The sequence below is a fragment of the Vollenhovia emeryi genome, unplaced genomic scaffold (genome assembly GCF_000949405.1).
Source record: "Vollenhovia emeryi isolate VEMERY1.0 unplaced genomic scaffold, V.emery_V1.0 DF939123.1, whole genome shotgun sequence".
Taxonomy (NCBI): Eukaryota; Metazoa; Arthropoda; class Insecta; order Hymenoptera; family Formicidae; genus Vollenhovia; species Vollenhovia emeryi.
Genome location: NW_011967243.1, coordinates 1 through 16,972, shown reverse-complemented (window position 1 = coordinate 16,972; position 16,972 = coordinate 1). Strand labels below are relative to the sequence as shown.

At 40.7% G+C, this 16,972-nt stretch overlaps 6 protein-coding genes across 11 annotated transcripts; 3 read left to right on the top strand and 3 right to left on the bottom strand.

Annotated features, from left to right (window-relative positions):
• Positions 1 to 27: 27 nt before the first annotated feature.
• LOC105569519 lies at positions 28 to 1,664 on the top strand. Of its 2 annotated transcripts, none has more exons than XM_012026037.1 (6): positions 28 to 209; positions 510 to 602; positions 671 to 792; positions 883 to 1,027; positions 1,109 to 1,389; positions 1,458 to 1,664. In XM_012026037.1, exons 1-6 carry the CDS (start codon positions 142 to 144, stop codon positions 1,556 to 1,558), a joined length of 810 nt encoding a protein of 269 aa, XP_011881427.1. In that variant the 5' UTR covers positions 28 to 141; the 3' UTR covers positions 1,559 to 1,664. The 2 variants fall into 2 exon arrangements, with proteins under 2 accessions (XP_011881427.1, XP_011881428.1); XM_012026038.1 differs by having other exon boundaries at positions 207 to 244.
• Positions 1,665 to 3,903: 2,239 nt separating this feature from the next.
• LOC105569518 (E3 ubiquitin-protein ligase Su(dx)) lies at positions 3,904 to 9,426 on the bottom strand. 5 transcript variants are annotated; one of them, XM_012026033.1, is made up of 13 exons: positions 8,878 to 9,270; positions 8,218 to 8,646; positions 7,819 to 8,148; positions 6,651 to 7,317; positions 6,357 to 6,588; positions 5,975 to 6,276; positions 5,668 to 5,910; positions 5,356 to 5,515; positions 4,994 to 5,268; positions 4,701 to 4,926; positions 4,525 to 4,621; positions 4,260 to 4,462; positions 3,904 to 4,183 (listed from the first exon to the last, which is right to left on the bottom strand). In XM_012026033.1, exons 1-12 carry the CDS (start codon positions 8,933 to 8,935, stop codon positions 4,290 to 4,292), a joined length of 3,192 nt encoding a protein of 1,063 aa, XP_011881423.1. In that variant the 5' UTR covers positions 8,936 to 9,270; the 3' UTR covers positions 3,904 to 4,183; positions 4,260 to 4,289. The 5 variants fall into 5 exon arrangements, with proteins under 5 accessions (XP_011881423.1, XP_011881422.1, XP_011881421.1 ...); XM_012026032.1 differs by adding an exon at positions 9,291 to 9,426 and having other exon boundaries at positions 4,128 to 4,462; positions 8,878 to 9,032; XM_012026031.1 differs by having other exon boundaries at positions 4,128 to 4,462; positions 8,878 to 9,269.
• A 102-nt stretch (positions 9,427 to 9,528) lies between these two features.
• Positions 9,529 to 11,902, bottom strand: LOC105569516 (ceramide phosphoethanolamine synthase). The gene has a single exon (XM_012026030.1). The coding sequence runs from the start codon at positions 11,097 to 11,099 to the stop codon at positions 10,095 to 10,097; it is 1,005 nt and encodes a 334-aa protein (XP_011881420.1). The 5' UTR covers positions 11,100 to 11,902; the 3' UTR covers positions 9,529 to 10,094.
• Positions 11,903 to 12,027: 125 nt separating this feature from the next.
• On the top strand, positions 12,028 to 12,736 carry LOC105569514 (NADH dehydrogenase [ubiquinone] iron-sulfur protein 6, mitochondrial). The gene is made up of 3 exons (XM_012026028.1): positions 12,028 to 12,253; positions 12,348 to 12,524; positions 12,587 to 12,736. The coding sequence occupies exons 1-3, from the start codon at positions 12,122 to 12,124 to the stop codon at positions 12,650 to 12,652; spliced, it is 375 nt and encodes a 124-aa protein (XP_011881418.1). The 5' UTR covers positions 12,028 to 12,121; the 3' UTR covers positions 12,653 to 12,736.
• LOC105569515 (protein SYS1 homolog) lies at positions 12,729 to 13,558 on the bottom strand. The gene is made up of 2 exons (XM_012026029.1): positions 13,350 to 13,558; positions 12,729 to 13,276 (listed from the first exon to the last, which is right to left on the bottom strand). The coding sequence occupies exon 2, from the start codon at positions 13,265 to 13,267 to the stop codon at positions 12,785 to 12,787; it is 483 nt and encodes a 160-aa protein (XP_011881419.1). The 5' UTR covers positions 13,268 to 13,276; positions 13,350 to 13,558; the 3' UTR covers positions 12,729 to 12,784.
• Positions 13,559 to 13,695: 137 nt separating this feature from the next.
• LOC105569513 (translocon-associated protein subunit alpha) lies at positions 13,696 to 15,426 on the top strand. The gene is made up of 6 exons (XM_012026027.1): positions 13,696 to 13,878; positions 13,944 to 14,117; positions 14,197 to 14,456; positions 14,526 to 14,793; positions 14,865 to 14,957; positions 15,065 to 15,426. Exons 1-5 carry the CDS (start codon positions 13,815 to 13,817, stop codon positions 14,936 to 14,938), a joined length of 840 nt encoding a protein of 279 aa, XP_011881417.1. The 5' UTR covers positions 13,696 to 13,814; the 3' UTR covers positions 14,939 to 14,957; positions 15,065 to 15,426.
• The last annotated feature ends 1,546 nt before the right edge of the window (positions 15,427 to 16,972 follow it).

Here is a 16,972-nt window from a genome sequence, read left to right as displayed (position 1 = left end):
TTACGACTTTTCCTGTAAGAGCACAATTGTTACAACCGATTGCAACCGATCCGACTTGAATCTTTAGCCGGACTGCGTCATGATGCAATTTCTCGTGTTATTTTGACATTCGTTTAGCGCTGTCGCTATATCGCTTTAGAAATGTCATTCTTTGATTTCTTCCGAAATTTTCTCGGCGTGGGACGTCGCAATGAGCCTAGCACAAACGGGTAACGTGCTTTATGAAAAATATCTCCTATGTTACGTGCGTGTGCGAGATATCGCCTCTCTTATTCTTAATTTACGTCTGCATTCACTTTATCTCTTTTTCGTGTAAAAACCTAGATTTAAGAACTCTCCGCGATACGATACGATAATTAAGCGCTTCAAGTAATTTATTTAAAGGTTAGAATATTTGCCATCATTTTCTTGTCGACTGTGTTGAAATTGCTCGAAATGTTCTTTTCACTTGTATGGAATTTGCTTTTGATAAACTTCCAAGTTACCATTTTAACATTGAGCCATTTCAGATTTGCTGATTATGATTCACACCGGTCAAGTTTTCGGAATCCAATTTGGCAGAGTGACGAGGACGATGACGAGGACGATATAGACAACTTTCGGTAGAAAAGACTTTTATAGTTGAGAGAGATGTTTCATTCAATTTCAATTTGTTATCTCTACTTTCTAGGCATCCTGAAAGTGCTTTGCACTTTAATGTCTTTAGCAATCCACTTGAAATGACGCTCTACTTTGAATCCCAGATAGACGATATATTGAAGAATTTCTTTAGCTTCAGCAATACCCCTTTTGGTATACGCTTCATTTATAAATAGAGCATACACAATTTTCTTCCTATAAAGACTCGATATATTGTTTGTTTGAAGAAAACGATTCTTGTAGATGACAAAGGCGTTGCGGCATTACCATTCGCTGCACCTGAAAAGAATGACAATTTACGGGACAGGGTGTTGAAATCCGAGCCTGATACATTCGCCGTCGCAGATGTACCATTTGAAAGCAAAATCGATACGGATTTAGACGGAAGGTAGCCAATCCTATTTATTATCGTACAGTAGAAAATATTTTTCAATTGCATGTTTATACATATATAATGTTGATTTTTTAGAGTTTCTACAAAAGAATTTTTAACAATGTGGAATAAAGGAAATGTGGAAGTAAAACAGCCTTCCGTACCAAATCATTTCTCGATTGGAAGATCCGTTAGGAAGGAAATTGTACGTAGACCTGATGGAACTGTAGTAAAGAAGCGAGTGATCAGAGATAGCGAAGGTAACGAAGAGACGATCGTTTCGAAGGAAATTGGCGACAAGACACATGTCGTTACTATAAGGAAGGATAAAAATGGTATTGAAACAAGATCCGAGGATTTAATTAACATGGATGAAAGTAAGTAATTTACGAGGAGTACGTGTAATTATAGCTTATTGGCTCATAATTAAAAATTTCAATTGCAGGCCAACTGAAAGATTTCACTGAAAAGTGCGAATCTGTAAAAGATTCGAGTTTTAATCGTTTTCCATGGGAAAAGTTTTTCGGCCCCAATCCGAAATTATAGCACAAAGTAGATAAAGAAAAGTTTTAGTTTTTATTTCTAGCAGATTCAAGTATTGTGTGTAGTATATAAACGAGTACAAATAAATTAAATTCAATCGACGATAAAAGCACTTGTTTAATTTCTTTATACATGTACATATCTGAGCTCCTTGAGTTTGCACAACTTATATTGTATAGAGGTAATCGTAGTAAGATACGATCTACGGGTCACTAGAATAGAGCACACTTCTCTGCGCCATAACTGCCACAATTTTCTTTATTTGACGGAATATATTCTGTACACATGTAATATATACACATATGTGTTTGATAAAATTTATAATTTATGCACAAAATATTTTACACAACCGAATAATCTCGCTTAGAAACATAAATTAGAAATGAGTGGCTCGCTGTTAAACATTTTATCTTTCCGTTAGCGATCAATCTTGAGTTGTGTCGTCACAAGCGCACTCGCTTCCCTAAAGATTTTATGTAAACGTCCAGTGTCTGATGACAATACCATGTTCGTGATTGCATTTATTTTTAATTTATGACTGTCGTATTATTACTCAATATTTTTCAGTATAAGCAAAATGTTGTTGAGATAATATTCTTTTCTGAACACGCGCCAAATATAATATTAAATACAAAAATATTAATTCTTTGTACAGGCAACAAATTCGATTTGTACATAAAATTTTTACAACAATATGCGCGTGCGTACGATTTCTAAATTGCATTAGTTTTTACCGAATTCTACATCTAATTACGTTGTGTCTCTCTATTTCATTAAAAACAACCGTGATATCAGAATACAAGAAATACAAAAAGATATACGTGCGTACAATTCAAATTACCTATAATACGAATTTATATTATACAAGGACACAAAAACAAACATGCCTTTCAAAAGATTAATATTGCTATTACCTCGACACTTGAATAAATCTTACCTCCTGATCAATTTTAATAAATTCAGATATTTATAACGGCTATTTAAATAACATTCCATACAATATACATCAATATGCAGTAATACACACACAAATTGTGTGTTTATACCGCATGTTACATACATAAAATTATCATTGTAAACAAATGCATAATTTTGTGATTACAATCGCAGGTTTTACCAAATATTTCATTAATATATTTTTTAATAATTTCGTATCATATTTGTGAGGTAATGTGTCGACAAGTTTCCAAATAAATGACAATACAAACACGAAGAATATATCCAACCATAAAAATATTCGGAAATTCTTTTCTACAATAAAATTGGCCGTTTGTATATAGCAAATATTCATAATGTATATCTAAGCCGTATAATTATTAATATTCGCTATATTATATACATATAAAGAGATAACTGTAGCCACTTCCGTTCTAAGCTTCCTAGGATAGAACAATCAAGTTGTTTTATATATATATATATATATGCACGCATGTTCCAAAATTTGCGAATCAAAATAGTAAGAGTTCTTAAAAAAACTGAATAATAAAAACTTGGCATTTTTTGTTCATTAGAGCAGTAGTCAATTTTTGCCATCAATAAAAAAATTAATACATATGAAAGAACGAATCGATAAATTAAAAAGATATTATAATAGAGTTGTATGTAATCAGATTGAAATTAGCTATTTATTGGTAGAAATTATAATCCGAGTAAGTTTTTGCCAAGGTTGGGAAAGTTACTTAATAAAAGAATCTAGTTACAGTTACGAGTTACCAATTCTGAAAAGTAATCGTTACTTTTAGGAAGTTATAAGTTAAAAACATTTTTAAGCAACTAAAAAAAAAGTAACTGTAACTTTGTTACTTCCCAATCCTGGTTTTTGCACCAGAACTTGTATTATTGAGCGATATAACTCTGATTTAGAAATTTGGATTTATTTATCGAATCCGCGACTGGTATCTTTAAAAATCATTGCTTACAAGACGTGGCATGTACTTTGATTATTTAATTTTTCAGGAATTATTTTGCATCCGCAAAAGTTTTGGAACCATTTTTCTTTCTCCGTACGTGTATGTTGCGCGTGCACGCGCGCGCGCAAAAAAAGAATAAATTTCATATGTACATTACATATCATGAAGACAAATTTTTCAAGTCTGTACTTGGGCGTTGAAACATAAAAATATATATTAGACAGTATTGCATAGTATAAATTTTCATTTTCTTCCTACAGAATTGCGATTTGTATAAATTGTGACAATATAAGTAGGTAAATCATGTTACATTGGATTAAACAATACAAATGCCTCCATTTAATAAAGACAAACTAATTTCTAAATATTAAAATAATTCTTTTAGCTCGTGTGTATGTGCGCGCGCGCGCGCGCTACGAAAAAACATTAAATTGTACATTTTCACCTAATTTCTTAATTAATATTTATATTATCGTTAAGTTTATTATAAATATCATATCTTATCAATTTGCAATGTCTTATTTCTATTGAATGCCTATGGTTAAGTTAAAAATGTCGATAAAATATGAAATATATTGGAATAAATTATAATATTATAGTGATATAGATTATTACATTATTTGCACATAATTTACGACATTTCATAAAAATTTTTGGAACAATATGTCTATACACATGTTGAATTATTTGCAACTTTTACAATGTTAATTATAGCTGCCTGAAATAGATTTCTGCTTCACTAAGTTTTCGTTTTAGTCATCAAATATAATGATAGAGAAATGTAGTATACCTACCACTTTAATCATGAATTAATATGTTTACAATTATTCTTGGCCAAAACCTTCCGTTTCCTCAATTGCATAGGTTAGCTTTTCTACTAATTGGTCATAGCTTTTGTAAGGTGGCAAATCTAGTCTATTGAAACAAGTATGCGATCTTGGTAGCCAGGTGTCTTTCCCGAATTTCTCTATACAAAATCGTTGTGGCCCATTGCTCCCTGTAATACAATGTAAAATAAGAAATGATAAAATCATTTTCAATAGAAAAAGTAATCTTTACCCATCAGCTCGGCAAATCCACCAACAGGCACACGGCAAGTACCAGTTACAAATTGTAACAATCTAGCTCTCTTCTCGTTATCTGTTCTCATGACAAACTAAAGTGCAAACAATGCGTATTGAACACGTTGAATATTTCGATAGTTTGAGGTAAGAATTTAATATTATGTCGCGTACCTGCCAAAACCACTGAATCTGTTTACTATTACGAGTGTAATGTCTATAAATAGTATTGCGTTGCCAGTCTTCAACATCTATCTCCTGCATACCACAAAGCATCACCTCCAGTTCGCGTTCATCGAAATATTTCAGCCACTCGAGTGGCACGACTGAATTGAAGCCTTCTAAAAATGCTTTCGTTTGCTCCTCTATACCCCTTGTCATCCTCCACTCTGTCATCAACCTGTTGAACATTCAAAAGTGAAAACTTGTCTCCTGACAAATTACACGCGCAACACAAAGAGACATACCTGATGTATTCTTCCTTATTGTCTTCACCTACTCTAACTTTATCACCACCTTCCTTCAACTCGTGATGTATCACTTGTCCAAGAATCTCAAAATCCACGCTATAATATAATTCTAGGCCACATTCATCGATGTTATTTTCTTTTATCCACACGAGGGATTTGTAGAATTCCGGATCGATGGATTCTATATCCTTCATTACTAACTTTTTATTCAACATGCGCTTATAAAAGGGCATTGTAAATCCACTATATATAAATCGGCTGTGATAAAGAGCCTGAAAGAATAAGACAAGTGATTTCTTATTATTTTCTTGCAAGGAGAAGGTATACGAATAATAGTCATCTGCAAAATATCAACATACCATGGCGATAAATCTTCCTATAAATTTGAAATACTGCAAATGGTCTGGATTCACGTACGACGCTGGATTTATTTGTAAACTGTAATTGCTTTTATTGGCATATTCGAATAGGCAATACATTGGGTTTAAAACTTCGTGGCTTAACAAGAAGAACCATTCCCTGAAAATTAAAAGTGTTTTTTTTCCTTCGGCAGCAGACAACTAGATTTGTTTAATTAACCTTATAGAAATGAGCTATTTGTAGTGACAAAGTGAATGCACGATTAGATGAATTGGCTCCAACGAGAAAGTTAATAATTTTTTACTTCATACCTGGATACACCTCCATAATCCAGACCTTCCTCTCCTTTAAATATTATATATAATCGTCGTCTTAATGCAAAAGCTTCCGCGTTCATTATCTGATGATAAGAATCTTCAAACAATGTCTGCCGACTAACGCTAATCTTAATATGATTAGGCAGCGCATTAGTCTGGCATAAGAATCGAAATTGAGACAGTTTCCATCGGAATGACCTTTCGTACGCTCTCGGGACACGATACACGCCTTTCGGACTGCACAAAGAAACAGGAGTTGCACTTTGTGCATTCTTAGACGCGACGTATTCGATATACTAACCCTTTGGGTGCACCGGGTCTCGGGTCTTGAAACGTTGTCGTTCGAGTGTTGTGATCTACAAAGTATCGAGCTCCATCTTCCGTTAATCGTATTTCCCAGCCGTCCGGCAACGGTGGCTCGTCCATCCCGGTTTCTTGACCTTGCGTTCGAGGATCCTCCCATTGCGTAGTGCGGTTCTTATGATTTACATAATAAACTCTTCCTTCTGGTTGTTTCCGTTTTTCCCAACCAGTTGGCAATGGTCCCAGAGCGTCGTCATCGTCAACCATACACGACAATGGGCTGGCAACAGCTTGGCTACCCTGTGGCCAATAGTGGTAATACAATCGGTACAAATTTTGCGGAATCTACTTTTTCAATGTTTATACATCAGTCCGATTACCTGAGGATAGAGAAATCGTCGGTTGCCTTGTTGAACGACATATTGTCTTTCACCTTGCCAATGTTGGAAATGTTGCAATCGTTCCGTATTTGGCCTCTGCCACGTGGTGCTTCTCGTATTATGATCAACATAATAAATTCTACCTCTTGGATCTCGACGGACTTCCCAGCCAGTAGGCAGAGGCTGTGGTCTCTCCCAAGACGTGCTTCGGGTATTGTGATCGACATAATATCTAATGGCACGAAGGAGAGACGTAAGAGAGATGGCATATTTATAACATTATATATGTATTACCTTCTCCCATACATATCGTATCTCATTTCCCAACCGGGCGGTAGCGCTTCTTCGGAATGACTGACATCTTCGGTGAGCATTACGGGGCATTCCGATTGCGTCACAGATTGACCAGGTGTAGGTGCGGCGACGGATTGATTCGACAATGAAGCCGCGCTCTGTGGAATTCGCGAAGTAGAACGGGAATCTGGTAGCGCGACAGGAGACATACGTTCCACGATGGGAATCGTCCGTCCATCGGTCAGAGGAATCACTGTCGATTGTTCCGCATGAAAAACTACAGCACGATTATCCTTCAGTGGGACACTCGCGTTTGGTTGACTGCGCGAAACTCCGCGTAAATCCAGAAGCAGCGCCGTATTTGTTGGCTGCTCCACACGTGGAGCTCGAAGCGAGTCCTCTTGTGGCCGGACGCTCGTAGATTGTTCCGACTGTTGTTTCATTGCGCGCAAATCTTCACCCGCGCGAACACTCGTAGACTGTTCGGCCACACGAATGTTGCTCGATTGTTCCGGCTGTTGTTTCATCGCGCGTTGATCCTCATTTGTTCGTCGAATGGTTGCGGACTGATCCGATTGTTTCGCTCCGCGCAAATCATGGAGATCGTCTACCAAAAGGATATTCGTCGATTGTTCCGAACGGGTTATTACACGACCATCTGGAAGAGCTGCGACGATCGGTTGTTCTATCCGCATGGCACCGATACCGGCACCGGCGCTGGCACTGGTACTGGTACTGGTACTGGTACTGGTACTGGCACTGGCACCGGCACCAGCACTGGCCCCGGCACCGGCACCAGCACCGGCACCAGCACTGGCCCCGGCACCGGCACCGGCACCGGCACCGGCACCGGCACCGGCACCGGCACCGGCACCGGCACCAGCACCAGCACTAATACTAGCACCAGCACCGGCACCGCTACTCGCAACGTCCGCTACATGCGACGATGTACTCGCATCCGTTTGATAAGCACTGCAACTATCCGCATTAGAAAGTACAGATTGATCTTGTCGAGAAATCTGTTGCCCGGGTATCATCAAAGGAGATTGGTCCGATCGTGGCAGGCCACGTGAATCCGACTTGATTATCGCGGATTGATCCGCATTGCCGTAATTGCTCCACGTGTACACTCGGCTCTCTGACGAACTAGCCGACGATGACGATCTACCTGCGAAAGTTGGTACATCCGTGGCATGGCGGTTGCCTGGCGACATCATAGACTTATCCGCAATTGGAATCGCGTGGCCGTTGACGAAAATACTAGTGGAAAGGCTGCTACTGCTAGCGCTGCTACCATCCGCACTCGGGGTCGTAGTCGAGAGTCCAATTTTGTTGCTGTTTGCTTGACCGTTTCCACTATTGTAACTGGGAGTGAGGTGAGTATTTGTCAAACCACGATATATAGACGGTGCAAGATTCTCCGAACTGTGTAATCTCATACGCGCGCGGACTCCACCGTTGAGAATACTTCGGTTGTTGAGTGTATCATTGGTAGCACCTAAAATGGCAGAATTTTGGATATAAAAAATGAGTATTAACATTCTCTGTGTATAAATATTTTCCTTACCATCCGATTGTATTTGGCAAGATGGTTCGTTAACGTTTACCGCTATCTCGTTGGTAGTATCAATTCTAAGCCCATCAAATACAGTAATCAATTCACCGACTTTGCACAGTTGAGAATCGTGCTTGCTCTCGCTCATTAAATCAAACGTCAATTCTAAATTTTCTAGCTTCCCATTGTAATGCGACAACACTTGGAACAGGTTAATACGTTTCTCTCCTATCAGTGTATCTTTACGAAATGTACTATGGTCAAGTAATCGAAAATGCAATTGCGAATATGGCGTAACGAGTATGGTAAATTCCTCGTTCCATTTTGGCTGATATGTGGACTTTGACACTTCTGTTTTACGAGGACTTTTATCGTCGACTGAGAATTCTATGTATGGATTAGGCTTCAAGAAGGTTGAACTTTTCAGTATTGCCGCTTCAACTAAAATCATTCAATATTGTTATCGAGTAGTTCCTTTAAACGGATATACGCAATTCTCGTATCTTTACCAACGGTTAACAGACTGATAATTATTATCAATTCGTTAAAAGCACGATCGGGCAGATAAGAAAACATTAGCTCCAAGATAATGCACGATAAGAAGAGAATTTGGCAGGCAAGAATTCTCTGGTGCAACTACATTCGGTTAAATGCGACAGTAAAGGGACTTACTTGTGACGCTCAACTGGTGAAAACCGGGAGACGCCGCATCCTCCTCGCAATGAGACATTGTAAGAAATTGATTGCGACTCGTGTTACGTTAAAGAGGTCATAATTCTCTCTCTCTCTCTCTCTCTCGCTCTCACTCCCTCTCTGTCGCGCGAGATCTGCAATGTGCACAAGCGGATTCCTGGAGTGCAATTTATAGGTTATCTCGTTGGGATTATTCCCAACGTACGTATCGGTATCGGTTACATAAGACGTGTTGCAATTTGCCAATTGCTAACAATCGGCGTAGTAGCGCGTCCCACGTCGCGTGTCGCAGCGGAGGAAATGTCATTTGAAGAAAGGGACAGCAATCAGCGGCACGTAATTATATAATATCGACGAATCTGGCGAATACAAAGAGAAAGGATGCTCCTTACCTATTTACGTTTTACCAATGGTAAGATGGGGCGAATTGTGCCTCCCTGAGATTTACAACGAATCAAATCGCTGACGATATCCTCGGTGACGGTTCGCCGTCCATTCCTCGCACGAATACGGGTGTTATACTGTTATCGCGGTGGCGGCGACGGCGGCGGCAGCGGCAGCGGCGACGGCGGCGGCGGCGGCGGCGGCGGCGGCGGCGGCGGCGGCAGCAGCAGCAAGTGGGAATGTCCGGGATTTGCGTTATCATCAAGTCTCGCGCTATCGGTCGGTCACCATCTTCTCATACGTCAAACGCGTGGCATTTGTCTCGACGACGACGCGAGGGCGAGGAGGGCGAGAGCGCGACAGCGACTTCTCATCTTACATCTCATAACATTGAGAATCGTTTGCGATTGTGGACTACTGTGGACCCGTCACCCGTGCAACACACACGCACTCGAGTCATGAGAGATGACGCACGTTGTCGCTGGCCGCGACAGAGCTAGAGCGTTCAAGGTCCCCTCGAGATTGAGAGAGATGAAAATAGTCGCGCTCTCTCCCCCCTCTATAATTCTATTAATTCTATATCGCTATACTATAGTATCGTCGGTTACGTGTGTTGAGACGTGTACGTACGAACGCGAGTATTGCGGGGGGAGAGAGATTTTATCTGCGGCATCTGCCTTCTTTTTCTAGAGACTAGAGATCCAGTTAGGATTAGGACGCCATTGGCAAGCTTGTCGCTCTTAAACTCCCTGGCAATGAAAGATACAAATTGACGCGCGAAAGCATAACGTACAATTTATTAGAATACAATATCAGGATTTGACATAAGCGTACGCGTGAACGTAATGAAGCTCGCTGACGAGAACGAGCAGCAAGAGAACGGCGGGTAACTGCAACCACGTGAGCCTGACGTACTTATCGATGCGATGTCGCAGATCTCCGGGTAGAAATATCGCCAAGAGTACGTAATCCATGATCGCGTGAAAGTTGAACATCTTCCAGACGAGGGTGATGGCCCAAAAGGCGGAACTTCTGAGGACTACGGTTTGTCTATCGTACAAGTCTTGCCGGTTCATCGGAGGAATGTCGTCGGCATCCAGGAGATCTTGATACACGGATATAAATCGGTTCCAAGCGATGCTCGTAAGAGAGAAATGTAGAGTGACTATTGTGACGTTACACAGGGGCGATTTCCAGGCCGAATTGGAGGAGACGGCACGATGGGGCAGCTCGTAACCGACGGTGCGCTTCAGAGAGACGAATAACGCGACGATGAGAGCGACGCAACCCAGGCCGTCGCAGATGCCGTCGACGAAGAAACCGATCGAGCCGACGTCAGACCTCTCGCCTCTAATATCGAGCCGCGTTCTCGCCACGTACCCGTCCAAGTCGTCCATCCAGGCCCTGACTTGAAACAACGCGACACCGACTCGCCTGCTGAAAATTGAGGCTCGCGCGATGCATCGAGCGCCGATTACGGCTATCACCACGTGAGAGACGCTGATGGCATTCGGCGTGAGCCAAGTCCAGGAGCGACTGATATCCAGCAGATAATCCACCAGCGACGCCAGGGGAGTTAGGATGTAATGATTCGGGTGGTCGAGCATCATGGCCTTCACCGTCACCGTGCAAATCGGATTGAGATCGCAGAGGATGGCCGAGCGATACGGCGATGCGGTATCATTCGCACGTGGGCGGACGTCGTAATTCTGCACTCTGAAATAAAGCAATAGATCCATCCCAATCAAGTACAGCGGTAGTAGCAGCAGAAACGCCAGACACGTCTTCATCTCCCTCTCTTTATATCTTCGTTTCATTTACTTGAATTTTATTTCATTGAATGAGATTTTCAAATCCATCCACCTCAACGTTGAAACATTCGGTTGCGCATTTATGGTAATGCACAACTATCGATAACTGCTATCTTGTACAAGAATGCGTCGTCCAAGTCGAAGCACACTTTTGCGCACAGAGAGTGCGAGAGATACTATCACCGTGCAAATCGAATTCAGGTTGCAGAGGAGAAGCAGCGATGTGTCGTTTACACGTGGGCGGATATGTCATAATTGTGCACTGAAATCAAGTAGTTGATATTTCACACTGATGGTGTGTAGCGTGCGGATATTTATACATGTGTAGAAAATTGGATTTAATAATTCACTCGTCAATATTACAAGTGCGTTTAATAAATGGTCTATACCAACTGTGCCTTCTTCATCGCAACACGTGTGTCTTATAGCTTCGCTAGACGAACGTGGCCTTGACTTGCAAATTCTAATGCTTATTGGTCACACTTGTCGCGATGTTGAGGAGGCACAAGAAACCCAACAAGAAACGTTTACGTAATACTTGCAAGTTTCTCAAAAAACAAGTTGACAATTATTTATTCAATCGAGCCCAAGTCGTTTGATCGTTTCTAAAAAGACTCGAATAACTACGGATAGACAAGTCAAACAAAGCATATTTGTGCAAACGTTATTTCAATTAAAAAAGAATTCAGAAAAGTATTTTTACACGATTATTATTGAATTGTTAAACGCGTGGATGGAGTTTCCTAAATAGACTTTCGGGAAATTAAGTCGGGTCGGGTAACCGAGAGGAAGAAAGCGGCATCGGTAAAAAAAGGAAAATTCGTAAAGTTAGGAATGCTATTTGAATATTCAGTGGGGATTAAAATGTTCCTAGGTTAGATATTTCTTTTATTGGCGTTGCCAGGCTTGCATCGAGAAACTCGGTAACCAGTGGTTGCCAGTGGTGGTAATTTATGGTAATGCACCTTGAAAGGTAGATCTCTTAACTCGAGCGTGTGTACATACGATAATTAATATAGGTATCGAATATGGCGACGAAAAAAATGAATGGACTTGGTGCGTCTCTCAATAGATTGTACAAAAGTAATGTGTCGACGATAAGGCAACGCGCGTACGCAACCGTGGACGAAGGGGATACTCGAGTCACTCATACTGGTCAGGTGAGAGGTCATACCCCCCCTCGTTGCTCACTGTAAAGTTTTAAACAATTCTCTCTAGTATCGCCGCTTCTCACTTCTTATCACGCTTCGTTAGGTATTTGAGAAGGACGACTATCGACTAATAAGATTTGTCAACAGACCGAAAGAGGTTAATGAGAATTGGGCAATCAAATTGATAGATCAAGTACCGCCGTCACTCGAGAAGGATAGAATTGTAGCTTGCGACGGTGGCGGAGGCCCCCTTGGTCATCCCAAAGTTTATATAAATCTGGTGAGACTTGGGAGCAAGTTTATTTCTCAAACGGAGGCCAATTATTTCATTCTCTTTTGCAGGATAAACCAGGAAATCACACCTGTGGTTACTGCGGTCTGCGTTTTTACAAGGAGAACCATCACTAGACGCTCTACACGAGTAGTTTACAAGTGTAACTTGAACTTAAGAATGTAACGTTTGTTGCAATAAATGCGTAGAGTAAAATTCAACACCGAGGGCATTTATTTAAGCTTCGTCTTCAACTCGCACAGATAACCTCACAAGGCTGTCTTTTGACTGTTTATACTCAAAGGTATAGCTTGCAGTTCTGTTCTCATACAAAGGAATTCTCCGCAGACGCACATTATACTTAACGACACGAGATTTAAACACCACCAGCTAAAAGATGTTGGATACGTTCCGTTGTACAGCCAACAGCAGACGAGGTGAATCCAATGGGCGGTACACGCAAAGTCCATGCATAATTTCGTTCTCTGCACCAGCCACCATAATGCGAATGCACCTACAAAGGCGTTGAGGACAAACATAACGATAACCAACTGTCCGCCAAAGTCGCGGACGTGTATCTCCTTATATTGAAAGACGTAATCCAACGACTTTGTCCAGCCCAGTATCGAGGCGACGATCGAGATCCAGAATCCGAGGCAGAGGTACACAACGGTCTGCAGAGCGATTATCTGCGAAATTATGAGAATGGGATCCCATGTTGTTTTGCGGAATTGCCCAGACAGATTATTCATTTTCTTGCGCTGTAAATCACAAACAAATAGAGCAACTAGACCGAATGTACAATTTTCTTCTAGGCTAGGATATAACACTCACGTTGCAACTCGAGAGTCGGAACGCGGATACAATTCACAGATTTGTGACGAGTGCGACGACATAACCGCGGAGAAGAGGAATTACAGCACAGACGTAATACGAAAGCGCAAGATTTTCTCGTCGCAGAAATCCATCTCCGCAGGCACAGTTTACGTTTCGTCAATCAGCTGCGCTCTCTCCTTTCAGCTCTAGGAACGTTTCGATCTCGACTAGTTACATTTGGATGGATCTTGTTTCCCCAACTGGTGTGAGACTCCGTGGGTTACTGGTCTCTCCGTGTCGCCACGTTCCACGTTGACGAATTGACGACTACGACGACTACCATGCCAAACTTCCACGTAGCACGCGGTGGCGCGTGCTGACAATATGCGCGCGCGGTTATGTCCGATCCGACTACTGTGAGTGGTGTCGTCGCGAGTGGATGTTGATCTCCAATTGATCTTCTTAACAGAGCGGTGCAATAAAATGAGAAACTTGAACATTGTTCTATTCGCGATCGTTTCGACGATCGCACTCGCGGTGAACCAAGGTAATTACAATTTACTAATTATTCGCGCGACTTGGCGAAATTTCACCTCTACACCCTCTGTGTAGGATATGTCTCCGCTCAAGAGGATGAGAATATCGATGATATCGTTGACGTCGAGGGTGAAGAAGGTAGTATAATCACCGACGAAGAGACCGAGGAAGATGCTACTAATGCTTCGGCCGACGCCGACACAACGATACTTTTCACTAAACCTCTTCACAATACACTCTCTACTCTTGGTATTCAATCTCTCAGTATTAACGTTTGACTGTACGATACTCTTTTTTTTTTTCTCCCCTACAATTGTGAATTTTATAGAATTACCAGCTGGAAACATAGTAGAGTTTCTCGTGGGCTTCACCAACAAGGGTGAAAACGACTTTGTGTTGGAGTCTCTGGACGCTTCTTTCCGTTATGCAATGGACTTTAATTTTTACATTCAAAACTTTTCCACCTTTACGTTTAACAAGATTGTCAAGCCCAAGCACGAAGCTACTCTAGCCTACTCTTTCGTACCATCCGAAAGTTTTGCTGGCAGGCCATTCGGCTTGAACGTTAACCTCAATTATAAAGATGCGGTACGTATGATATTACACGTAGGGATATTGTATACCTATAAGGTATTGTATACCTTGCATCTTTTGCAGAATGGAGTTTCCTACAATGAGGCCGTCTTTAATGAAACCATACAAATTATAGAGCTAGACGATGGTCTTGATGGAGAGACTGTTTTTCTTTACGTATTCCTCGCGGCATGCGTTATATTGACTCTTGTAGGAGGTCAACAATTGTTATCATCCCTGGGACGCAGATCGCGTTCTTCCACTACTCGTAAAGCCCCAGTGGAAATGGGTACATCTAATCCTAACAATGTAGATTACGATTGGTTGCCAAAAGAAACTCTCAACAGAATCAGTAAGTAGACGTAGAATGATGAATTTATCTGGAAAAGCGCTATTTCTTTTATCCCTGATCTAAATTTACAGATAAATCTCCTAGACCTCCAAAGCAAAGCCCGAGGCAAAGGAAAACAAAAAGGACAACTGGTTTCGATGATTGAACTATATATACATATTTATGTATGTACGTCATTTAAGACTAATGCGGGAAAATCTCTATTGCACAAGATAACTGCATCAAGTTTTGGAAAAAAGAGTAATTCTTTAACCTCTCTTCTTCTCCACAGTCTCTCATCACGAAACAGATTACACCAGCAAGAGATATCCACTTTCGATAAGTGAGACGGAACACGCGAGTTTCTCAATGGGTTTTTAACAAGATACTATTGTGGAGAAAGCTATATTCTATAATGTTGCAGAATACGTTGATATACTTGCAAAATCAATAGAACGATATCACCATTTTGTTTTTGCACAAAACTCATGCGTAGCTGCATAGTGTACTTGGAATGACGAATTGTGTATTTTTCAGATTCATCGTTCATTTTTCATCGCCACGAATAACATGATTGCGTGTGTGCGTAACAGATAAAACTTTGTTATTCCGTAATAAGTATGTAAAAATTCAATAAAACCTTTTCTACCAAGACATTTCCTTAAATTCATTTCAACATCTCGACAAGTTATCTACAAATCTCCAATTCGCTCTTTAATAGTCGATTGTTTATCATTAAATGGACATTGTATACAATTTTTTAGCATTTTCTAAAAAGAATCTGTTGATGTAACAAAAGAGACTGAATGAATAACAGACTCGCGTCTTTAGCTGTCAGTTCTTTCCGAATCCATTCATTAAAGCGTTAAACAATTTCAATTACAACGTCATCTATGTGCTTGGCATCAGGAGTTAACTCTGTAAGATCGCAACAGAGTTTTCAAACACCTCTTCTCTGTCCAATGAAACAAACATATGTATAATTCGCGGTTCGTCTACTTGTCTATTATGTTGCCATTACATGCCATTACAATTCTTGCTTCGGTAAACGAGAAGATGCTTCAATAGTCTATTGTCACTTAAACTAACACGATTGCTATGCCAAACTGGAGCAGCTCTCAAATTTACCGTTCTTAAAAGCTCAATCAGTTGCGACAAAGCGCGAGATGCACCAATATTCAATAACAGCTGTAAAAAGGGAAAGGTCATAGTTTTATGAGAAAGAAATGATACGTGACGATATTAATTACTGATGTATCTTTCCTTTTAGGCGGGGTGGAATAACTAACACTGTATTTCTTTAAATGAAACTACATTCTATTTTGCGCGTGCGGCGGTCGACGGTTCAAACAGGAGAGCGCGTCGCAAAGTATACGCTCCACTTTTCTATCCCGGCAGCGTGGACCCCGGAGAGGGGAGTGCCATACTTTTGGCCTATCGCTGCTCGTGATACGCCGTGATCTCGCTTCCCACCTGCTTCTCATACGTATCACTCTTCCCCCCGTAAATTAAACGCAATCGCTCGCACAGGAGAAAAGAATACAATAATGATTAGTTTAAAACGATGCTAAATAATTTCCGTATCTGTTCGGAGGTTTTCTTTCTCTCTGAGGCCGGGCCTCTGCATTCGCCTTTTTTTGCTCGCTACCGACTGTCCTAGTGTTACGTAGGACTGTTTCATGTGGAACGTGGGCTACATTAGCAAATTGTCCTTCCTCTCGGAGTCTCTTATTTCCAAATCTTCGGAGCACTGTCTCGAGCTATCAGAGCCCAAGTTTTTCGGAATGGGTTTGGTTTTACAAATATTATTATCCTCTGTCGAGGTATCTCCTATCTCATCTATCGGACCATTTATGATCGAGGTCGCTGTGTTGAATTTTATCGCTAATCTTATTTCCTATCGCTTTTATTTGATCTATGTGGCATTTCCAAGTTTTACCATTATCTAATTTTATTACGTAGTGTATTTTACCTAATTTTTTTATTACACTTCCAAAACGCCATTTGACTTTTTTGTCTAAACATTCACGTACCGCAACTCTTTCGCCCTCTCTAAAATTTCTTATTACTATGTTATTTTCTAATGTATCTCTATCTTTATTAGCTAACGGAAACATTAAATCTAATCTGCTTTTTATCTTTCTACCATACATTACTTCTGCTGGTGATTTGTTTAATTGGCCGTTCTGCGAAAGCAACG